This window comes from Salarias fasciatus, chromosome 12 (genome assembly GCF_902148845.1).
Source record: "Salarias fasciatus chromosome 12, fSalaFa1.1, whole genome shotgun sequence".
NCBI classification, from domain to species: domain Eukaryota; kingdom Metazoa; phylum Chordata; class Actinopteri; order Blenniiformes; family Blenniidae; genus Salarias; species Salarias fasciatus.
The window spans coordinates 22,732,407-22,758,157 of NC_043756.1; the positions used below are offsets into that span (position 1 = coordinate 22,732,407).

Consider the following 25,751-nt stretch of genomic DNA (forward strand, 5'->3'; position numbering starts at 1 on the left):
AGTTTTGAACTGAAATGCTGCACTTTTGTTAAAGCTTTATTTTTGAGTCTTTCAAAGTGCTTTATGAATACACACTCCAGCAGTAAAACACTGTAGGAACAATAACAAAGATTAATTCAGCCACAAATATTGTGATATGTTTTTATCTTCACATATCTAAAATACAACACTTGTCTCGGTTTGAACAGAAGCATAACTAACTTTACTTCAAAATGGCATATACAGAAAGTACTTTGTAAGTATACGGAATGAAACTTTTTATTATATTGCGTTCATTTCTCAGACCAACTCTGTGGTTCTGACTTTATGAGTCTCCATCCACTTATTACGGTCCTTCATTACTCTAAGCTCAGGAAGTCATTTATGGATGTATTCATACGACTGTCATATCCTATACAGCCTCTCTGACTTATTCATTTCAACAAGATATAAAAACAGTTTAGATATGCATGGGTGGATTTGCACAAGATGCATGACCTTACAGGGAGGAATCATGACTATATTAAATGCCAACCTGCCTCTGAGCAACACAATAATGTATAATTTCAGAAGGAGGCCAGGAGGTCCCACTGGAGGATGACTGCGATTCATCTCTGACAGAGACATCACTTCCACTCGGGTCCAAGGGGATAAGACTGTCATGTTAGCTGTCCCTGCCCAATCCCCAGGCCTTCAGAGCAAAGCCGGCGTGATGAATCGGAGGCCGGTCTGAATGCGCTGTCCCGACGTAGCGTCCGTGTTCATCATGGACTGCGAAAACGTTTAAAAAGCACGTTGTATTTTCTCCAAGCAGCACCGAGAGTTTGTTTTGAGCTCCCATCATGCCAGGGACGTATGCAAATTAGTCTGGCTGAGTGATGCACTCGCACAATAAGTCTGTCTTCGCCCACTCATACCACTCTGCTGGACAACTCAGGTTTTTACATTTGAATGTGGCGGCCTGAGTAACTACCAGAGCAGGACTCTAGATTTTTTTAGGACTATTTTCTGTTATTTATCAACAGTAATGACTGCTTTTATCACCATGTTCTTTTTACTTTTTAACCACTCACCATGAAAGTTGAATTTAGTTTTGCACATTAATTCTGATAAGTTCTCCAGGTGTGAAGAGATTGAACAGATTTTGCCAGACATGTTGCAAACACAATAAAATTCCGATGAATGACACATTAAAAGCCATTTTAAAGAGATGCTTCAACATTTTGGCAAATTGGCCCATTTAGCACAATTCCTTAGTCATTTCGAACAGCATACTTACTGTTTTTTGTGATGTGAGCTGTTGTTTATTCTGTGGTGAGTCGAGGAGGGCTTTGCGGCGGACATAATGGAAGTGAATGGTATTTTTGCTTCCCCTCGTCAAACTCATCAAATACACAATCCAACAACCCCAAAACATTTTGGTGGACACGTTATAATCCCCACATTCACTACGCTGTGAAATATTAATGAAAAATTACGAGATTGAGTTGTTTTTGCGAAAATTGCTAAGACCGAACTACTTACTAAACATGGCGTCTGGGCGTAGTGATTTGAAAAGAAAAATAGTTCCCAGTATTTGCTTCAATGTCGTAACGCTACAACATTATTTGTTGGTGTTCCACAGCGTAGTGAATGTGCAGATTATAACTTGTCCACCAAAGTGTTTTGGGGTTGTTGGATTGTGTATTTGATGAGTTTGATGAGGGGAAGCAAAATACCACCCACTTCCATTATGTCCGCTGCAAAGCCCTCCTCGACTCACCACAGAATAAACACTAGCTCCCCATCACAAAACACAGTAAGTATGCTGTTCGAAATGACTAAGGAATTATGCTAAATGGGCCAATTTGCCAAAATGTTGAAGTATCCCTTTAAGAGTCTAAAGCAGGGATGTCAAACATGAGGCCTGTGGGCCAAAACCAGCTTGCAAGAAGCTCCAATCTGACAATCGTGGTCAAGTCTGTCATTGCATTAAATACTGTTGCATTAGATGCAACAAAGTCAGAGATTCACCATATTAAAAAAAAGAAGAAATGTAGAAGTTAGATGAACTAGCTCATTCAATTTATTTTTTTGTGTGTTGGAGGTTATTGCCTCATCTGAATGTCACTGGTGTCCACAGCCACTTTATTAATCCTCATAGAAGATACATTGTGGGGTTTCGAAGGATCTCATATAATATATGAGATGATCATCGTGTTTCAGGAATCTAATAAGCCTTTGTGTCTGAGTGTCTGTCATGTTCTTTGAATGCCATGTGCGCCTTTTCACCTTGATGGATTTTGACAATTATTTGAATGGCAGTAAAAAAAAGATATATTTTCTGTACAGGACACAAAGCTATACTCTTGACAAATCACCTCTTCACAAATCAACATAAAATGGGTCAAGAAGCAGTCTTTAAAGTCAAGTAGGTGTACAGTGAGCCTCTTCTATTGGAGGATATGGAAAGAGCTTCATGAAGCCTCAACATAGTATTATTTTTGTCGCAGTATGTCATCATTTGTGTAACTTACAAATTGACGGTATGTTTCTATGTAAAGTAACAAAATAGCTTAATTTAATTCCCTGTTGGATCCTAAGTGATCCTGTTTTTATTAGAACAACCATGCCCTCTTCAGCTTCAGAGATGCACATAGATCCTGCTGTTCATGCACCCATGATTCCCTATCTTGTTCTTTTTGTGAGACTGTTGTGTGCATCAGCCTGCGTGTCAGCTACGCCTCTTATAGTCCACTGTAATCTGTGCCCCTGAAATAACATGAAAACCTTGCAGAGACCGGTTTTAGTTGGTTGATAGAGCAGTTGCCTTCTGCCGCCTTAAGATAGTGGAGTGGTACCAGAGCACCACACTACACCTCATTGCACCTATCAGCGCAAAGGTGCATGCAAGTACACTCACTGTTATTCCAGCATGGGCGCTGGATGGGAAAATAGTGTCAGCCTGAAACTAAAAAGAGCACCTCACTGCGCTTTGGGCATAAGATCCACCTCTGACAGAGCAGCATTCACATTTTCTTTGCCTTTTCATGCAACTCTGACAAACTTATTTTGACAGACAATTTGATTCGTAAAACAAAGAGACTGCATCATTAATAAATACTGGTCCCCTGCAATTTCTGAACCCACATGTCAGAATTCAGCCGTAAATAAGTGTTGCTGTTTTGGAGGAGAGGGAGGAGACAAATTAATGTACTTTATTCTAAAGGGACTCGAATTGTCACTTAGGAGAAAACAAAGAAGCTTGTCTCCTCTTAGATGGCTTTAAGATTGTTATTGCACACTAATGTAGCTTTCCAAAAAAGAGGCCACTGGCAGGGCCCAAAAAGAGACTTTGAGCCACGTGTTGACACAGGAGATAGAGGAAGATTAAGTGTTGAAACTGATGCTGGCGAGCGACGATAAGGGATGGGTGTTTCTTTTTTTTCCTTGCGACCTTGTTCTGTTTGTTCATATCAGCTCAAGAACTGTCATGAAAAAATTATGATCATCACTTCCTCGCTGAAAAATCTTTTTTTTTTTCCGAATTTCACACAAGACAGCTAAGAGGATGACAAGTATTGACCGGTCAGTGGTGTGAACACAAATGGTACATCAGCTGCCTGTGAAGTGAAAGGTGAGGGGTTATGCCGAGGTGAAATTTGAATATGAAAGAATGAGATAATTGAGAGATGGCTTGACTGTGAGATTTATCGGTACAACATATGGTAATGTCTTCGGTGTGATGGAGATGCTGTTCGTGAGCACGAAAAAAAAAATGGCGTGGAGTTGATGACATTGTGGGGCTTACGCTGTCATTCAACAGATGCTAACAAAGACAAGACATATTATGCCGAGAGCTGAGGAAAGCGGGCTTTGACACTCGGTGCGTGGGAGGAAATAGCCTGTTAATGAATAGACAGCAGAGAAAGGGGGGGAAAAAAAGAAAGAAGACGGCGGAGGAGATACACGGAGCGTGCTGTGCGATAAAATATTGCTATTGTTAGGCAGTGCTGAGGGAAAAGTGCTGCGATGCAGAAAGAGTGGAAAGTCTTGACAGCTTTCCGGTGGCAGTCTGACGGCTGAGCAGGGAGATTGGAGGGAAAGTGCAGCAGAGGGCTGCTGTCAGGCCACACCAGAGCTCCGTTTAACAAGGTCCAGAGATGAGCTGCACCACAACACATTGCAGGGGAATGAGAAGAGGGAGGGTGAGGATGGAGGGATGGAGGGAGGGAGGGAGGGAGGAAGCAGAGTCAAGCCAGGCTCATGCATTTTTCCAGACCTACGCTACCTGTCACACCCGCAAGTCTGGGATTCCTTACATGTGCATGGGAGCAGAGATTGGAAATCCTCAGTAAGAACAGGCACTGGAGAGATTCAGAGGAATACCTGCCACTGTGTGATGATAGAAGACATGCTTCTGACACATTGACACCTTCACCTCTGAATGAGAGATGAATGTGAAACAGCACGCAAGATCTAGATTGAACACCTGTAACAAGACAGACGGAAGTCAGGCCCATTTCAATCATGACTGTAGCGTGTATCGGGCTCATCTGAACCACAGCAGAGGACAAACAGAAATAATTCATGTGAGCAAATGGAGGATATGCCTTATTTTTAAACATGGATGCCTTCAGGGCAAACAAGAATCTTAACGAGACTTGTTCTGAGTGCTACCACACCCTGTCTCTATCTCATCCTCATGCTGCACTTAAAAGCTCCAGTCGCAGCAGCTCAGGGGCCTCGCCAGTGTGGTCACTTTAGCCCTCCTTCCACATTGGCCCGAGGCATCAGTTTCACTGCATCGGTATCTTAAGTTATCGCAGTCTGTCAGACTAAATGTCAAAGTCAAAAGCTTTGAATCTCTGCAAGTTATGTTTGGCCTAAAGTGGCAAGCTAATTCCATATCAGGACCACCTCATATCATTTTTAAGTTTGTCCTCACAGTCCCAGGTTCAAGCATTGCTCAGGTGGAAAAAGTTCTGGAAGATTTGCACTCAAGTACAACTGCTGATACTTTGCTGAAATTTTAGTCAAATACAGGTAAAACTAAAACTCTAAGGAAATAGCTTCTGTTCAATTTACCTGAATAAAATACTTACTTTTAGTGAATATTTCTCTGAATAAGACCACATTCACAAAAAAATTATTAAACCAGTTAAAATTCTAAACGTTTTTGCTTTTGGCCATGTTGAAATTGAGGCCATGTATGACTGTTTAAGTAGAAATGTAGCTTACACTAAGTACTCACAAATGTACAAATGCCTCAATATTCTACTTAGATGCAGTCGTGTGAAAAGTTGTTACTCCATAATGTGTTACTGATTTTTAAAGACTGCTTGAAAAAGTTGTATCCAGCACTGTGCCTCACACAATTCTACAACTATCGTCAATTGTTTGATTGCAAGCTACACTTTATACAACCTGTTCTGATTGATTTGATATTGAATTGAACTCCAGAGTGTATGCACTTGACCTGACCTGGAGCCATCCGCTTTCACAGCTTTCTGTGGCTTTTATCATTTCCTTGCGTTATTTACTGACCAAAAATTGTCTTTTTTGTTTTTGTCTCTCCATAGGGGGGCGACTCCTTCTCCTGGTGATGTGGCTGAACCTTGTGCCTCAAACTGACAGCTGCCCTGCCAAGTGTGTGTGCTACAGTGAGCCCAGGCCCACTGTGGCCTGCCAACAACAAGGACTGTTTTCCATCCCCACTGAGATCCCCGTGCGGAGCCAGCGGATATTCCTCCAGAGCAACAAGCTGACGGTAGTGCAGTCCACTAGCTTCAGTTCATGCCACAATCTTACCGTTCTCTGGCTGTACTCCAACAACATCAGCTACATTGATGCCAGGGCCTTCTCCGGCTTGGACAAACTGGAGGAGCTGGACATTGGAGACAACAACAACCTCCGCATCATCAGTCCGACAGCTTTTCAGGGCTTAACCAAGCTGCACACCCTGCATCTGCACAGATGTGGCCTGTCAGAGCTCCCTGTCAAGGTTTTCCGAGGAATGTTCTCCCTACAGTACCTTTACCTGCAGGACAATAACATTCTGACCCTGCACGATGAGACGTTCCTCGACCTTGCCAACCTCACTTATCTCTACCTGCACAATAACAAGATCAAGATCGTAACGGACAACATGTTTCGGGGCTTAATCAATTTGGACCGGTTGCTGCTACACCAGAACCGGGTTATCTATGTCCAACCTAGAGCGTTTAGTGATCTTGGTAAGCTGAAATCCTTGTTCTTGTTCTTCAACAATCTCACCGTCTTGACAGGAGAAACCATGGACCCACTGGTTTCTCTCCAGTATTTGCGTTTGAATGGGAACCAGTGGATCTGTGACTGCCGAGCGAGGACCTTATGGGACTGGTTTAAACGTTTCAAAGGCTCCAGCTCTGAGTTAGAGTGCTACGTGCCTGAGTTCCTGGCCGGGAAAGACCTGAAACGACTGAAAAGTGAAGACTTGGAGGGATGTGTGGAAACGCCTCAAATCCAAACCAGTCTCTTCAGCTCCAAGGGACAGCCTGGGAAATTCCCTTCAACTGAAAGCCCCCTTGGGGAAACCATCCCCAGGTGCTGCCTTGGAGATAATGATAAATCCTCTATTCTGTCTGGAAAAAGCCGCCAAATTACTAACAATCCCCTAAAGGAAAAGGAGAACATATCCAAGACGAAATATAAAGAGCAGGAAAGAACAAAAAATGAGACTCAGCACAAGCAGAATGACGGACCGCTTGGAACCCTGTCCAACACCCTGGGTAACTCTTTGGAAAACCTAAACCCTGACCTTATAGACAATATGGAGTCTTCTACAGCGTCAAACAAAAAGAAAAAGAAGTGTTCTAAAAAGCCCAAATCAGATGCCCACTGCATCAAAGGCCGGGCTTCTTCCTTGGAAGTGTTGCGCTTTCTCTTCATTCCCATGACCTGGATATCTCTAGCCATGTCTTAGGACTTCTGATCTTATTGTGAACAAAGGACTCAAGAATGTTGATGCTCATGACAATGATCCAGAAGATGCAGTGACATCTACAACAGGCAGTGACTGAAAAGTGAGGAGTTACATGGACTCGATGTTGCCCGATGAGGACAAATAATGAGGAGGTTAGAGTACATTTAACAAAATGGATGCCTTTACAGAACACTACAGATCTAATGTAAATAATGAATTGGTGCCCAAAATTGTTTGTTCTCTATGTACTCAACTGTACCGTGTCTAAGCTACACTTTGGAGACTCCTCTCTTTTCCTTCTCAAAAGCTTTTACTGCTTAGACAGACCACTGGAGGAAAAAAGACAACAACAACAAAAAAATAAACACAAGAAATCAGAGACAGAACGCACACAAAGAATGTTTGGTCTGTTTAATGAAGATAAATGATCTCCTTCTCCCCGTTATTTATTCAGAATCATGCATTTGTTGGGTAATGTTTTTGTTTTTTTATGTTTTCTGAATCAAACGTTCTCCCTCCCCTGATTTTAGTTCTATTTTCATGAAAGAAAGGATTTATGGGTAGCATTCACCAAAAAAGAAATGCTGTCAGTTTGTTTATGGACATTGCGATGGAACCATAGATATGCATTTTATTTTACTTGTGTACAAGTATGAATATATTATGAATAAAAGTTCTTATTTCGTAGACCTTGTTTGATATTGAGTGATATTTTCCCAGAAGTGCCAAGACACATAGATTTTAGCTGTTTCACGTCAGAATTCACAGAATTTGCCAATTTTATCATTTGGAAAATTAACATTTTAGCTTTTTTTAGCTTTATGTTTCGAGAACTTTTTGTTTCATGTGAAATTTTAATAGAAATTTTGCACTTTTATTACTCATCTTCTTTACTTAGCTGTCACACAGACAAAAAATACTAATGAATAAAACCTTTTTGTTTCTTCTGGTACATCTTGAAAAACCTGGAACACACACACACATACACACACACACACACACAAATCTGCACTTAGTTTTGCTGCTCATGAAGATTCATCGGACTGGGTTGCTGTTTTAATGAGGTGCAGAAGAGCTACATTAAAGGAGACTTTATTCCAAGATTGTGTCAGCAAAGCGGCTCTAAATGAGAAGCAAATGCATTTGAATTTGCCACATGCATATGAATTTTTGCAATACCAGCAGTTCAAATCATGTCTCCTGGACAATATTGGAAATCCAGTGACTCTCTTTCTTCAACAACAGACAGACGGTCCTCTGTTGGGCGACTGATGGTTGGGCTGAAACCTCTTGAAGAAATTGTGAACTTTTCATCTCACTTTTAGACATGTTGTGACCCTCTTTTTCAACTTTCTTTCAACTGTCAAAAATCAGGAAAAAAAGGGGTTTAATTGGAAATACATCTTTGGTTTGATCTTTATTCATGACAACTTGAGGTCTAGAGTCATTCTCCTAAGGCTAACACATCAAACAAGCCAACGATTATGCTTTAATTTGCAATTTAAAGCAAGGTCAACATTCAACGTCTACATCCATCCATGTAGCATACTTACAAGTCTTAAGTGACTGCTGCACGAGCTGTATGAATATGTCAGATGAAATGCCCAGGGCGCCTTCATGAAATTCAGAATCTGATTAGACCCAGTTTTGTGTATTACAAACATTGCCACGTTGCTCATAATTCGGAGTGAATTATTGAACAGTGTATGGAAATGATGGGGTAATATTCAAAAAGTGACTCCTCACATCACAACCTTGATTATGAGAGCAGAAGAGACCCTCAAGGCATCCTATTAACAGTTGCTCCACTGTCTTGACGCAGAAAATACAGTCAGCAGTATGTGAATATAAAATTATGTGGGCTATAATGTACCTCACTGATGTTCAGCATGTTCATCGAGTCCATGCTGGTGTGGCCACAGGCCAGCATGATGCTGAATTATATTCTGTGCCAAATTAAGCCGGAATCTTGTCAACAAGCTTCAATTTAGCTCACACATCGTTGAAGAGTTAGAAAATGGGATCTGGACAAATCCACGGAGATTTCCTCTGTTGTCGATTAACCCTGGGAGGTAAGAGGAGCGAAGGCGACATGAGAAGTTATTGATCTTCAGGAAGTGCCACGAGGAGAAGTGAACAAGACTAACTCAATGCAGTCACTTCACTTTCAAAGTACACACAAAGCAGCTGCAGGCCGAGAAGATGAACACGATTGTTCATGGAGTGAAAGCTTCAATGTTAAAATGAATAATCATGAAAAATTCATTCCCATGTTCAACTGCTTCTCCATTGCTTTTAAAAACCAAGAAAGACATTTTTGATGGGTTTATATATGATGCATGTTTGCTGTTGAACCTTATATGGTTTCCATCAGTGACCCGGTGGTGTAGTGGTTAGCACTCTCACCCAACAGTGCAACTGTTCCATATTCAAACCCATTTGTTCTTGAGCTGTGCGCTATTCATTGTGGGATAGGAGTGAATTTATGGTAGACAGGGTATGAAGTGATCGAGAGATTCTCATGTATACATGCACACCAACATGGAAACAATACCCTGATTCCAATATTATTTGGGTGTCTAAAGACAACGGTGCTCGGAACTACTGAAAACTTAACTTTTTGAAAACAGATCTCAAGGTGGAATTCCTTGAAAATGCTCCAACTCCATTTAAATGGAGGAAAACACAACTTTTCTGAGAGGCTGCTACTGCGTATGTTCACCACGGCTGTAGAAAACAGTTCTTATAGTGTACATGTGTGACTATCACGTTTGCCTCCAGAGCATCGTGACTCCCGGTCCAGGTTCACCTCCAGGGATTTGGTAGTTTTATAGTCTAGAGTCACCTGAAAGACCAATCCAACCTTGTCTTCTGTCCATACAGAGACCAAGAGGTGTACTCATGATCGTTAATGTTAATAGAGCATCGTTCTGAGTGTGTGTTGTTGGCGTGTACCAACTCATGGCCTGGCATGATAACGACATAGTTTTCAGCACCTTTTCACTTGAAACATTGTCGTGTATACAGAGCCTTATTTGATCACATGCAAAACCCCCTCGAACTGAAAATACAATTTATGCTATTGATCAGTTAAATTAAGTCCAGCGTTGGTAGACCATATTTGGCAATGACTTTGAGCCAGACTGACATGCAATTCACAAAAGGCATCTGTTAATATGAAGATGTTTTTTTTTTTTTCCTTTCTAGCTTGCACAAGCTTAAACCAGCATTTTCTCTTGAAATGATCCCATCCTCTAAACATTCTGTTCAGATCCATTCAGGTTGTGGAACATTAATTTTCATTATATGTCCCTTTCCTGTACGCTTTTGTGACTGAAAAAAAAAAAAAAAATTAAAGCATATTTGATAAACTTTTCTGGAACTAAATTTTGTTCTGAGTGACCAATGTAAGTGGAGCATGTTTAAGCGGTTATCCCACCTCAGCACCTTTACATTACCAGGGATTTTTTTTCTGTCTCCAAAAGAAAAATTACTCTGAAAACAAATATTGTCTGAAACAAGTTTGTTCCCAGAGAAAACGAAAATACCTTTCAGCACTTGGTGGCACATCGCTGCTGCTGCTGCTGCTATATTTACATATATACAGGCTGCGATTTGCCGTGGGGGATCTACCCTCCAATGAGTAAATATTTTTCCACCTCTGTTCTGTTTTTTTTTTTTGTGTGTGCTTTTTTTTTTTTACACTAGAGGATATAAAATCTATCTCCTTCTCTGTGTGATTAAAGCTACTTCACAAGCAGACCAGATCAACCACGTCAAAATAAAGAAAAACTAAACTCTCAAACATTATGTCGGCAGCATATGCTATCAGCTTTATGATATAGATACAGTAGAAGGTTCCAGGTTTTAGGTGATGTTAGACTGCTTAAGGAAATTCACATTAAATTATTTTTTTGATACCTGCTATTGAAACTTTTTTTTTTTTTTTTTTAATGAAGCGTAGCTAGTTAGGTCGTTTAAAAGGGGACATGTTGTTGGTGTATTTATTTTTTTTAATTTGATTATTTTGTGCTCTGACATGTCAAAACCACACACACAAGCGGAAAATAAACACATGGGCACTCAAAATGCACATGTCCATCAAGACGTACATACTTACAAACACATAGACATGCACATATAACATCTTGTTCATCATGTGTGAAAAATGATAGGAAGAAGTACGGTATGTCATTAGATAGTGCCAACAACTGTTTTAGTTGCCCCGTCCCCCATGTACTTGTTTATAAATTCCATTTAACTCATTGAAAACATCCTCTTCTTCTAGATTCTTCACAAATCACACCTTTCATATCCACTGTATATCTAATCTTAGTATCTTTTAAAGAAATTCCTGCTGCTGGTTTGGAGTGAGGCGGTAATCTCCACTCATGCAAACCTAAAACTTCATGTCGGGCAGAGGAGCGAACCACCAGTGTGTTCCCTGACAGAAGTCCTTGCCCTGGATTATTACTTAAATAGCGCTTCTCTGATGAAAATATGATGAAGTGTCTTGACTTCGAGAGCGCACGTTTGAATGGGAAAGATCATCAGGCACATTTCCCATTCCAGGAAACACGAGGCCTGTGGATTTGAGGTTTTTATTTATTCATTTTTATAAAGAGCTACACACTAACAGAGAGCTAGGGTCCCTACTAACATGAAAATTTGAAACATCTGGTCAGCTGCAAGGATGCAGGCTTACAAGTACATGTCATTCAAGTACTTGTATTCATGTACACGTAATAGCTGCGTCTCTCGAGCTCTTTGAAGCTTTTCATTCCAAATCCCTGGTTTACTTTTTTTTTATTTCCTGTTTGAAATTTGTTTTCTGCAGTTGTAGATTCAATTCAATCGCAAATACGGAGAAAATGACAAGCTGTGGACGGTCTCATTGCCAGAAATGTTAAGACAATGTCAAACATAAACATAAGCAGGAAGCAATGATGTGTAAACATTTGGTTGAAAACTGTTCAAAGACAACAGCTAAAAAGAGCGGCTGTATTTAGAAAATGAAATAATGGATTTAATTCCAATAACACATTTCAAAAAAGATGGGACAGTGTAAAGACTTTCAGAGCTAATCAGGTTAATTAGTAACAGGTCAGTGAAAGGATTGGAGGCATTCAAGAGAGCGTGAGGAGCAATTCAAGCATAATATTTCTTAGCTGGGGAGCTTAGAAATTCATAATCTACTTTAAATAACATCATTTGGAAATGGAATCAAGTCTGGTGGATTCTTGTTGAGCTCCACATATGAAGTAGGCAAGAATCTGTCCTAAAGCCACTGTCTGTCAGCACTTCATTCTTAAGTCTGAATGAAATGCAAGTAAGCAGATACAATGCAGAGCCAAACATGACAGTGAAACACTGAAAACAGTGTAGCATCGCAGGCCGTGAGTTGACGCTGTGTTGAGCCCCTCCCACTCCCACTGCACCCTCATCCTCACCTCCAACTCCATTCTTAAATTCACTGAATACACTACTACAGTCATGGGACTGTAGTGATGAGATGGCGTGCAAGCAGGAGGTGGCACATCTGACTGAGTGGTTTGAGGAGAACAACCTGATCCTCAGTACCTCCGGCAGAAAAGAGGTCATCACTGACTTTAGGAGATCAAATCGAAGAAAACGCCTCCTTCTGTACAACCATTACAAAGCTGTGGAAAGAAAGGAGAGTGTGAACTTCCTTCAAGTCAAAGTCATGGGCTGCCAACACCTCAAAACCTGGTCAAAAAAATTCCAAGAGTCTCTTCTTCCTCAGAAAAGTGAAAAAAGCCAAACTCCCCCAGGAACTGATGCTTAACTTCTCTCAGAGCACCATCAAGAACTTCCTCACAAACGGCATCACTGTGCGGTTTGTGAGCTGCACAGCTGCTGGAGGGTGGTGGTGGTGAAGGCAGCCCAGCATATCATCGGGCTGGAGCTCCCTCATCTCCACACACTCAATACCAGCAGACTGAGGAGGAACGCCAGAGACAGAGTAACGGACACCACACTCCCCAGCAGCTCCCTCTATGAGCCACGACCATCTGGGAAGTGGTACAGAACAATAAAGGAGAACAGAGCACAAACCTCCTGAAACACAGCTTCTACCAAAGAGTTGTGGCCTCCAGCACACCTCGCCTTCCTGCTCACACAGACACACACACAACACAGCCTACACTCTTCAAACTGTGTGGAACTATATAAACTACAGGAATGACCTTCACCCATCTACCTCACCTTTTTTACTAATGCCCATATTAAGTGTTTGATATGACAGAAGTCTGAAATATTTCTTTCATGATGATATGACAAATAACCATGCTTATTTTCTCAACTTGAAAAAACTAAAGAAAAATAGCCTCCAATTACAACTTTTGCCATTTAATTTTAATTGTAACATTTATTCCAATGAATTCCCTATTAAAAGTTGGCTGCAGGCAACTTTTTAGTAATTTTCACTTTTCAAAATCCTACAAAATCAATAAACAGTATCCTCAAACTCTGAAATCCTCAGTGTATAATTAGATAAAAATAAATGGCATAACATGGTAAATGGTGAACACACAGCTGCTCGTGTTTTCTTTAAACATGCTGCTTCATTATAATCTTTTTTTCTAATACAGCTAAAAATACTATTATATTTTTCCTCTTATTAAATATAAGATGTGTGACTTTTACATTTCCATTTCCTTTCATTTTAAGTAAAAATGTTCAAATGGTGTTTCATTAAAAGGACCACCGAGTATGCACAAGCAGGCAGTAGCAGGGTATATATTGTTTTTGCGGCTCTTCAAAGCCTGTAAGTGTGCTTTGTTGCTGTGCCACACACACTAACACAAGCAGCGAGTCACAAAAGATCATTCCAATTTTCTTCCAGCTGTCCACTGAGAAGACAAAAAGCCCATCAGCTTGGCCTCTTCGCAGGGCCCTAAAGATCCCAGCAGTGGCTGTGAGATCTGACAGCAGAGCCAGGCAGGGGCCACAACTCCATTTAACAGAGCCCCGAAACATGATGACCTCCGCCCGCAGCGTCCGGCTGGACGTCAACAACTTTCTCGTCAGAAGGCAAAACCTCTGAAATTCAAGCCCCAGTCAGAGAGTCAGAGAGTATTTCTGGATCTCAGTAACAGATTTATCCTCCACTGATGAAGTGAAATGAAACTAATTATAGGCTGTGCATCAGCGGCGGGGAGGCTGGATGCAAAAACGGATTAGCAACCTGGCGGGAACTCAGAATATCTACAGGCTGTGGAAGAATTTCTGGTTAAGGGAAATAATGGGCGCTGCTTTTTGTGAGAGTGATGGAGTCATGCAGAGGTCACTCATGTCAGCTCCATCAACACTGAGTGGAGACAGCCATCTGTGAAAGTCATCAGAAACCACTGACAAATTGATTTGATTTCAGGAAATCGTAACATGTTATTTACCAAACAAAGAGCCTAATCTACTCCGATCTCAACGTATGCTAAAGTGCAGGCTCAGACAAATATATTGTTCTTTATGTTTAAAAGGTGAAAAACCGACTGAGGAAAATCACACTCAGACAAGACTGATCAAATGATGGTTTTGACAAGTATTAGGTGATGAAAAGCAGGGAAAAGGGAGCACATCCACTAACACAAACAGAAACAACAAACTGACAGATACTAGAAATAAAGTGAATAGCTACCAAGTGCTAACTGATTAATCCTGCAGATTAGTTAAGACGGCTTAATGGGTTAGTCATAAAAATATCTATTTTAGCTTCATTGATTGGCAATTTTAGACAAATCTCACAATTTAACACATGAAATGTATAAAATACATCGAACTATAACACTATTTCATCTGGCAGCAAAATCATTTTTCTTTACACCTTAATCACAAACACTTGCATGATCCTGGAAGTGAGAAAAAGCTATATGCTCACCGATCCCACTCACAAAGCATATGCTCCCAGCGAGCGCTGCCGGCCCGCTAAATGCCAAAGACCAAATAATAAAAGCTTTAATAAAACATGATGAAATAATCATTATAGTACAGAAACATGCTTGTAATTACTAATTAAATTATGGAATGTTTCAATAAGTTATTCACACTCTGATCAAATGTTATTTCTTTTTTATATTCATTTTGATTGAAAGGGCAAAATCAGGGATGGTGCAGATGTCTGGAGTTGAAGTGGGCTCCCTCCAGGCTGCAGTCAGTCTGAGGGCGAGTGATTGGCTGAAGGGTGAAGGGGTGGAGACTGCAAAGAGGAGACTAATGAAATGTGACATGGATTAGAAAAATGTAGCTGCCAGTATGTCAGTGAAATTAACAGGCTTACACCTTCTGCTTCTGTCGTATATCTGGCAGCTGGTGGAAGAGCACTCTGGGCTTTGATGTGCGTACTTGTAGAAAACTCATCATGCAATGTCCTCCACGACAACAACGTGCATTCTTGATGTAATGTTCTCATCTGCAAAATATCAAGCTTCATAACTGACAATGCATTTAAAGTGTAAGTAAAGTGCTCTGCTTAATCTGTAACCTTTCATGTATTGAGGGTGAAACTTTGTGTGATTAACTCTAAACTCATACTTGACATTTATGTTTGATTTATTTCCATGTGATCAATAACATAATAATGGCCATTATTAAATTATTTTAGCCTTTTGGAATACAGAAAACCTGAACTTTCCAAAGTCATTACACGAGTATGTCAAAATGGCTTTGAGCAAAAAAAAAAAAAAAAAAAAAAAAAAAAAGCCCGAAGCCCGATTAAGTAATTTATTCCTCCCAATAGAAGATGAGCACCTCACTATATGGCAGCTGCACTGGGCTCAACGAAATGTAAGGCTATTAACCTTAAATACACTCACAGCGGCAGTAAAAAGTCCAGTGACAAATAAACATTGGAGTGCAACAGCAACGTTGCACATGTCCTCTAAATAGCTATTTTTTTGGCTCTGTAATAATTTCATCCTATTGTGTTCTCCTGCACAGAGAGACAACACTCATTTGTAATTCTTGAGAGGAATGGCCACCCCAGCCTCCGACTGGCCAAAACACAACCAATGGCACAAAATAATATAAGAAATAACAAGAAAAACGGAAAACCTGCTGTATACACGTTTGTATACTGTAACATTCACTGTAAATTGACAAAATGCTGCTCTTTCCTGGTCCTATTACATGCTTTTTTTCCCTTCTTTTTTTTCCCACACAGCATCCCTGTCTTTGGAGAAAATAGGGTGAAACAGAATGAATCAATTCAGGAAAACTGATCCTACTGTGTTCATAAAGAGGGAAAGAGCTGAGATGGAAGGGAAAGTGAAAAGGAGAGCAGTAAAGGTTTATATCTGCTAGGGTTCGACTCACTGCTCGGGATTTGTAAAAACTAAAGGTTTGTGGCTTTTAAAGCCACTGACTTTCCCTCTGGCTCAGACTGGAGCTCCCTGAGCATTTCCTAATTCTGTGGATGTGTCCTTGAAAGGAAGGAGTCATCAAAGTCTGTTTCGACAAAGGCAAGTCTGAAAACACACAAATGGAACGAGTGTGCAGGTGTGCTTCATTCCTAACCTTTTATTTAGTTTGACAATAAAACAAACGTTTGTCATCAATTCATGTTGTTTTGTTCTTATTTGAACCTGACATTTGTTGAAAAAACAGCAATTCACATGCTCTGAAAAAACAAAACACCAACCAATGCACGAGACAACAGATTTAGGCCCCGTTTAAATAACGTTTCAATTGATAATGCATCATGTTTGAGTTTTCGATTCGGAAAAGTTTCACGATTCCATGGCAATGTTTTGAAAATGATCTCTGTTTACTCAGGAGGACAGAAACAATGAAAACGACACAGTTTTTATGCCAGGCCACAAGCTGGCACTGCCGTTTCTTTTTGTAAAAAAAACCTCTCACTCAGATGTGCAACGACAGTCGCACACTATGGGTGACTCTCATCTGTAAAACAAGTCAAATAATTGCAATCATTAAAGCTAAAGATGTCAGAAAGTACACATCAAAATGTTTTCTGCAAAATAAATCACAGGCAGACAATGGCTGATTTCCTTCACAGATACAAACAATCTGATGTCTAACTTTTGACTGTTCTTATCAAAATTTCACATTTTGATGTGAACAGCTACACTAGGTGTGATCCTTATATTCGATGAAATGCATTTTCTGTTGCATCAGTTACAGTGTTGTGATATCACTGATAAAATAAAGTTCAGGATTTTAAAACAAAACTGACGAGAAAAAAAAGTGCAACCCCCACATGAGTGATCATGAAAAACTAAGACGGAGGAAAAGTTTCCCTCTAAGAGGAGAAAACCTACACCTGATGCAGAGTCATAGGCGGAGGCAGTCTACCTCAGCTGGTTTGGGTTATGGGGCAAGAAAAAGAGAAAAGAACAGGTCAGAGAACAACCTACACAGTTCAGGCTGATGAGGCCAGGAATCAGAGATCAGAAACATCAGTGAACAACCAGAAATACCTGCAGAAAGAGAGAGGACGAGAGGAAAAACACTCCTGTGTGGTTTTCAGGGGTGCCACACTTGGATAGACAGAGGATTGTAGTTGTTTTGAAGAAGCAGCAGTTTCACTTGATGCATCCTTGAGACTTCTCTGAAAAATATTCAGTTTTTGCCTATTCACTGCTGCTGTCAACAGATTGTGTGGACAAATGCAGAAGGAGTCCACTTTTCAGAGGTAGAGTTCAGTTGTGCTTCCTCTTAAATGCCTTTTGGGGTGAACATTGTGTTTTTATTCTCTGTTCCTTTCACTATTTCAATTCTTGTCGAGTATTTTGGAAAATTATGTGCACATTGATCAGTTATTGTCACAATGCCTTTTCTCTTTTGTGTTATCGACTGCTAATAAAAAAGCAACATTTATAAATGAAGATTCTCTGAAAAAAAAGCCTTTGTCCTTGGTCATGTGCAGCAGAATCTGTGTAATTTGGACTGGCATAGCTTCCTTTAAAATAGACTCTTTTGAAAGATCCAACCTTCTGACCGAGAAACATGACATCTTTGGTTCAGTCTCATCTGTTTTACACTTGGTCCTCAACAGAGGCAAACAACCATCGGAATCAGTTCTTCTGTTTTGACATTTTTCCAGTGCTATGTTTTTATTATTATATTTTCTAAAGCAGACAAAAACTGCCACCATAAAGAACAGACATTCCAGTCTAACTTCAACGCCTCATGCAGATTTTAGTAATCCTTTCATTTTCTATATCACTCTTCTCCCAGTCAGGGTCGTGGACTGGAGGAAGCAATCCCAGATATCTCAAGGTGAAGGTGGGGTACACCCTGGACAGGTCAGCAGTTTGTCACATCTCAAACACAGAGACAGACAACCACACAGGGTCATCGAATAACCTCAAATGTGTGTTTTAGGATTGTTCGAGGAAATGAGAGTACCCAGAGAAAACTTAGGGTGGAGGAAAAGCGTTGCATAGATTAAGCCCATTTATTATTTTCCACAAAGCACAGTGGCCCTCTACAGCACAATGTTAACAATCATCCTAGTAAGTTAATTACAAAGTAAAAAAAAAAACAAAACAAAAAATGCATGCTTCTCTTTTGCACATCTACCTTATAAACCGTATAATATTAAGTTTGACCTGATGTTGACCTTTACTCAGAAGTGACCCCCACAGCAACATTTTCCATTATGAAAAATTAAAACACCCCCCTATATGATATCCATTCACATTCTGTTACAATCACAAAAATGAATCAATTTCTGTCATGCCATTTGGGTAAAACTAAAAGGATAAATTCAAGAAAAGAAGGTGGTGGCACATAAAGCCTCAGTATCTGTTTGACCATCAGAGGATTTTGTGAATCACCATTCATTTTTACCACAGTGTGTATTTCTACTGATTAGTGAGTAACTGTAGGTGCCAACAACAGGTACACCGTGGGATGCCATTGTCTGGGAATTCTACTCTTTGAAAAACTGTTCTCTCCCACTCTCATTGCTATATTCCATATGATCATTAGAGGTCTGCAGGCAAGCTGGTTTCTGTCCTATTGGATTCACGAGCACGCATAGCTATCGCAGATAATAAAAGGTTGTCTTACATGAAAGAGGGATGACTGCCCTAGATAGGGAACGTAGCATGTACAAAAAGAGATAGCCCCAACAAATTGACACTCATACCAAGGCTAATTCCTGCGGACATCTCGCTGGATAAATAGACCATGAGCCAACAGTTGCCTCAGATCGGTATGGCATCATCGGCCTTCACTTGTATTCTGACTACTTCGTTGAGCTCCTATTGACTTCAATAAGCATCTCCGTGTAATGATCTTTCTTCACTTCAGTTCATCTGTTTTCCCTGCAACGGCTTGAGATGGTAAGCTCTCGAATCTTCCCTTGAAAATTATCTCTGGCTATCGTTGTTTGGACGGCTGTCTTTTCGGTGTCTAACTCACAATCCTCAAATTAAGCCACAATGAAAGACAACACCATGTTTGATCATCTTTTTGTTAAGACATCTGAAAATTGCATCATATACTTTGTCTTTATTAGGGACTGGAGGTTTCTTCAGAATCCTACTGTTATCTCGATAACTTATTGATCCACACAAAATAGACCAAAACTGTACTGGGAAAGAAGTTAGGGAGCATGTTTAAATCCGTTGCTGGAGTCAAGGTGGGATAAAAGGGTAAGTCTGAAGATGTGAATGTGAGGTGTATTGGAAAATGGTAAATCTCACAAGCTGGTGTTAAGTTTTGCTCAGTTATGTCTGCGTAGGAGACGAAAAATGGACTAAAAATAGTTCATATTTTGAATTTTCCTATCCTCTGGGTAGGCTTATGGAGAGATTGCAGTTTTTGGCTGAGATAAGTACTTTGCTGAGGTTAGGGGGCTTTAACTGTCACAGGGAACGGACGGTGAGGGTCATGGGAAGGTTACAAGGCATAAACAAGTAGTGTTTTCAATCTGCAGCCCCCAAAACCTGAAAGCAAAGGGCATCAGTAAAAGAATGTCTAAACTTTAAGGAGTAAAAGGGTCAACCTGATTTCTTTATTTGATGACTCATAAAAAGTGTTTTCTAAACAAAAGTAGACATTCACTCCTTCTTTGCTAATGCTCATATTTAGATTTTTTTGCAGCAATGTTTGCCTGTGTAAACTTTCTTCAAAGGAATTGAGTTTAAAAGAAGCAAAAACAATGAATCCCTGCTTGTTTCTGAGTGTCTCTTTATTCACACAGAAGGTCCCGCCTTTCACTCCTAATGCAAATTCTAGCAGACGTTCAATGTCTCCTCCAGAAAACACCAACCTTTGATCATGAGTAATAAGACATTTTTTCCTCAGCTTCAGTGAATGTGACTGAAATATTTGAGTTCATGGCTTGAGGCGAAGGTTTATGTGAGAAAGTTTAGACCGCTCACTGCAGAGGAGTCCCAGACTTCGACAGAGGGGCTAAAAGTGTTTGCCTTCTGTTCTGCATACTAAACGCTCCAACACTATCACACTCTCTTTCTATCAAGCAGTATCAGTCCAATTCCCCCTCTTTGCTGTCTGTTTACATCTGTCACTCTCTGCCTCTCCCTCTTCTCTCCACCTGCACACACCTGCTATGATTTTGGTTGGGGGAATAATATCTAAAGCATCAGCCATTCAGAAAGCAGCATTTAATGGTTTTTGAAGCCATTACACATGTGCTGTGTTTGTCAATGATGCATTAAATTAGGCAAAAGGTCAAAAAAGTTTAATTATTATGCACAAGTAAAATATTTCAAGCAGACTGAGTGGCTCATTCAAAACATAAAACAAGCAAACAATCCTGAAAAAAAAGGCTTAGTAACAGTGACACTGACATTGTTTCAAAATGTTTCTCCTCATCAAGAGTTTTCCATTCCTCATTAAACACCTGCAAAATGGATCCTGTAAGGACTTTACATCCATTTTTTTCCTTTATTGGCACCCTGATGCTTTGTGGCGAACTGTGTGACTGCAGAATGTTGCCACACATGGTCAGAACAAGTGCAACATCACAATATGTTTGCATTTTGTTTAATAAACACCCACTGTAAGAAAAATGTCACTGTGAGAGGTCTACATGTCAGCATGGAATCTTTAAATGCCATTTGTGTTCACTGACTAGAAGAAATAGTGATACATATATTGCTGGACTGCTACCGTTTTTGTTGTATTTGCCCTATGTTGGGTTCAAAGCATTGATTCACAGGGGAATCATATGTTCTCTCTCGTCATAGAAGACCAAGTTTAAGCTGATGGTTTAGCAGTATAATCACATAGCCACTCTCACATTCAAGGGAAGACTCAACAACAAAAAAGTTCTTTGCAAAGCAGGTTGATATCAGCATCAGCAACAAGAACACTGAAGTTAATGTTTTGAACACCACCAGTTACTTGAGGAGGAAAAGTCCCCATATATGGATAAGTTCACCCATCTTGGCAGTATTATCAGCTGTGAGGGGATGAAGACCCGAACATCCAAAGCCGTCTCAACAAGTCCAGAAGCTGTCTGTACATGAGCAGCGTATGATGAGTGCTCCTGCACTTGAAGAACCCACATCAAGCTGAAATTCTACCAAAGCTGTGTACTCACAACTCTCCTATAAGGTTCTGAATGTTAGTGACTGACTGAGAAGGATCAAAGCCCTGCACAGTTAACACCAAGAACTTCCATTGAATTCTCTACATCTTTGGCTCCAAACCATTTCAAACCTGTCCGGAAGGTGCAGAACTGAATCCATGGCTACCATCCTAATGAGGAGGCACCAGAGGCGGATTGGGCATGTTATCCACCAAGAAGCATCTACCGCCAAAACTACCTTCCACTGGATACCAGAGGGAAAGGGAAGGAGGGGTCATCTGAAGATCACTTAGCAGCAGATGGTAGAGAGAGAAATGCAACAGATGGCATCGACCTGGAGTAGCATTTTAGTCATGGTGAAGGAGGTAGAAGTGTAGGGATCACATTGCTGCCCATTCTGTGTTGATCACATACATGCCACTCAGCAAAATGGGCATGACCGAGTGAGGGTCCAAAGCAGCAGTCCAAACTCTGACTTGAAAGCATGAGGGTACGCCAGCTCTCAGCAACCTGCTCTGCAAGACAGTGAATTATTATTGTTTTCTTTCACATGTGCAAATCTGATTATGACATCAAAGTAAAATTAGATTTTTGCTTCTATTGTAATGTGAAAAGATCATAAGGTGCTCAGTGCACCCAAATCAATTTTCCATCAGCAACTACTGAAGAATCAGAAGAATTAGATATACATACAGTAAGACATAAAACAGAAATCTGAAATCTAAGAAGAAGGAAGAAAAAATATTTTACGTATCAAATAAACTCAGCCATTCATACCTCCATCTATGTACAACCCACACTTTATTCGAGTTACATGGGACATGAGGAGAAAACCAGAGTACCCCAACAAAGATTGTAAAAAAGGAGATTTGCACACAGAAAGCCTGCATATCAAACTGACCTCCAAAGAAAGCAAATGCATGAGCTTATTAATGACCTCTCTATAGTGGTGCGCAAGCAAATGTGCACATTTCAGCTGCTTATTATTCCTTTTCAATATGCTTTTGTGTCTGAAAAATGCTCCAAAAATCTCTCTGCCCACCTATTTCCAAAACTAGTGAGTCTATACTTTGTCCTCTTTGGATGTCATTGTGAAAGCATTAGTTTCTAAATTTCAATACTTTTTAGTTCTCAATGAGCCCAATCTGCAAAAATTGTGGTTTCATTATTCAAAAACACTTAATTGTTGAAATGCAAGCAACTGTAATGAAGTTCAGGAACACAAACAGGATGTGAAAAATAAACTGTGAGTGTGTGACCACTGATCTGTCTGAAGTACAGAAAAGCTTACAATATGCCCCTGCCTGAAGGTATTTTATAGGTAAAATATGTGAATAAATTTACAGAAAAGTGTTAGTAAAATCTCAGTCTGCAACAGGCAGACTGTTTAGGCCGATGGCACCATTAAAATTACAAGAGAATGGGTCCATATTGACTAGTTTTTGTTGGTTAAGCACATTGGTTCAATGCTGTGCCAAGACACCCCTGGGCACAAAAATGGGTGTAACTATGCCTAGTATTATAGGCCATGGAAACTCAAAGCTCTGCTAATGGCATTTATAACAGTGCTGGCCTCTGGCCTCAAAGGAAGAAACTATAACACTCCATACTCTGCATGGCATAAGATAACCTCAAGATATCCAATAATATAGGAGCAGAACTGCTTGTGTCATGCAGTAATTCCCTGAAAAGGTCTGAGAAAGGTTATAGACCCCCTCTTCTATTCATAAATTGCTCCCAATCCCTCTTGACCATTTTCTGATTAAAATGGTATAGAAGATAGATAGAGTATTGGATCCACAAAGGCTTCACAGATCTTGTATGTCAATAATATATTGGCCATAAATTTATCAATTTGACAGCCTCAGATCTGGTGGAACAGCCATCTAGCCAAACACTTGTGCAAATGCTGGTACGTGCTAAATGTACAGTCCTTTGATCCTCAACTTTAACAATGCTGAAAGCTTTCCCAGACGAGGCAAGATGTTTGCATACATGAAGTGTGAACCTGTGTGGGACCTTCTGTGTCATCTGCTGCTCATCAGGTTCAGTAGCCTCTTGAGCCAACTTCAGTACATTGTGTTGGCTTTAGCTCTGACAGCCCACTCTAAAGGTCATATCAGCAGGACCTTCAGCCTGATCCTCTTTTCAACGATGAGGATCACGGCTCTATTTTTGCCATTAGTGCTATCATTTCATGAAATGCTGCAAAGGGATAATCTTCGGACATTTTAGATGGGGGGTGGACTGAAAATGAGGCTTTCACCATCCTGGGAAGGTCAAAATCTAGCAGACTAGCATGATACTTGAACAAAGCTCAACTTGGTGCCAAATGATTGATGTAATGGATGCAAGGTTGAACCAAGCATCAAAATAATACAAGGACTGAAGAATGCTAGATCATCATAACACCAGGGGACCACACTGAGGCTTTATCAGCGTTTGTGACGTCCATGACGTGTCTGTACATCATGAAAGGATTTGATTCCCTAGCTGGGACAGAGGTGAGCTGTGTAATTCAGAAAGGGATAATCTCATGAACCTTTTATGTGGGCTGAGCTGCTCATTATTTTTCAATCACGCCTGGATTTGGGAATGTAGAGCGGCAATTTGCTTTCAATCCTAATTCAGCCAAATTAATGCTGCACGTATGTTCAGTTCATACTGGGGCCTCAACTGAGGGACATCGAGTCCTCACCAAAGCTGCAACTGGATGCTAGAGAGCTTCTGTGGTAGATTAGGCCACTGTCCAATAGGATTTGGTCCTGCACACCTCATGAAAGCACTGTGTAAATGGGCCCATCTAATGATCCAACTTAATATGATTAAAAGAATAAAGCTACCCATATACACATGCTCCCTTTTCGTCCCTGCTGCTTGGTTTATCTCTCTCAGTCTCACACAGACGCTCACACATAGTGCATTACCCAGGGCCTTTCACATAACCCAGCTCCATGCCAGTTCGTGTGGTGATCTGTGCTGATGTGTGGTTATCCTCACAAGGCCAACAGCACACGCAGAGCTCCATAATCTGCTCCAAACCAAATGTCCACAGTCTGACGGCAGAACTCACACTATGCCCGCTGCAAAACACCCACCAGCACCGCAAGTGGCTAATCCATTTTGAGGCAAAACACAAATACAAACCAGCCAGAATGACTGCCATAAAGAAAACGCTATTGAATTTCTGTATGTATTTCTGTATGTGGGATTTTCAAAGACATTTCCAACATCAGTTTCCTCAGGGTGAATTGTTGATTGTTGAAAGTATTTTGCACTACAAATCGAATGACTTCTCAATACTGGCAATTGTGGATATTTTGTGCCTGCTCAATATATGTGCAGTATGAAGGTTAAACACAGTGCCCCCCCCCCCATTGTTTACAGGCTATGTGCTAAAGTAAATCCAATTTCTGATAAAATACTTCTGAAACTAATCTGAATTAATTTGAATAAAAATAAGATGAAAAAGAAAACAATCACAGACATGCTCACTTATCTATAAAAACAGAATAATAATACAATGAAAGTATACATCTGGATATAAATTTGCTGAGAGGTGTGACTATTTCATTGAAAAGTAGAACTGTGTATGTGACAGTTTATGTCTTACTTAAGATGTTAAACAGTTACATAAACAATCACAGGAAAATAAACCCAATTACTCCCGGGACGAGCTCGAGAAGTTCAAAATATGACTACCATGACATGGAGTGGCCAAACCTGGACACTGGTAGCTGCTCAGTCACGAGATCTGCTTATGTTCTGAGCATCAGCAGACTTAGAACATGGAACCAAAGAAATGTGTACAAACCTGGAAAGACCCACCAAATCACAACGGAAATGGAAAGGCACATCATTTCACTGCTGGGAATAATAAGGAACTGTGTCAAACTGGGTCAGATAGGCATATGATCACCAGATTAGCTCGAGATCAATCGGAATGGTATATTTATGGTTTCCCGATGTTCCTCTTAGGTATTATGAGTTAATGATTTAAAAAGTATTGAAATTACAAATAAAAAACAACAATTTATAAACAATAGCACCATCATAAATAGCATGTTTTTTTTTATTATTTATCATTCACGGCACAGAGTGTCACACTGAAATGCAAACAGAAAGTCACTTCATTAACTCCCTTTCCTTGATGTTGGTCCAGACAGTAAAATAAGTCTCTTCCTAACCACGACCATTTAATATTTCCAAAAGTAAATGTTACTGTAATTCCATAGAGATAAAAAAAAAAAAAAAACTAAATATTATCCCAGCCTGCACAAGCTAGGA

General features: G+C 40.3%; 1 protein-coding gene across 1 annotated transcript in view; it reads left to right on the forward strand.

Annotated features, from left to right (window-relative positions):
* Window positions 1-7,295, forward strand: part of rtn4r (reticulon 4 receptor) — a 54,130-nt gene extending 46,835 nt beyond the window's left edge. The window contains exon 2 of the mRNA XM_030104094.1: window positions 5,541-7,295. Coding sequence (XP_029959954.1) covers window positions 5,541-6,922 — 1,382 coding nt within the window. The 3' untranslated portion in view covers window positions 6,923-7,295. The remainder of the gene's footprint in view (window positions 1-5,540) is intronic.
* The last annotated feature ends 18,456 nt before the right edge of the window (window positions 7,296-25,751 follow it).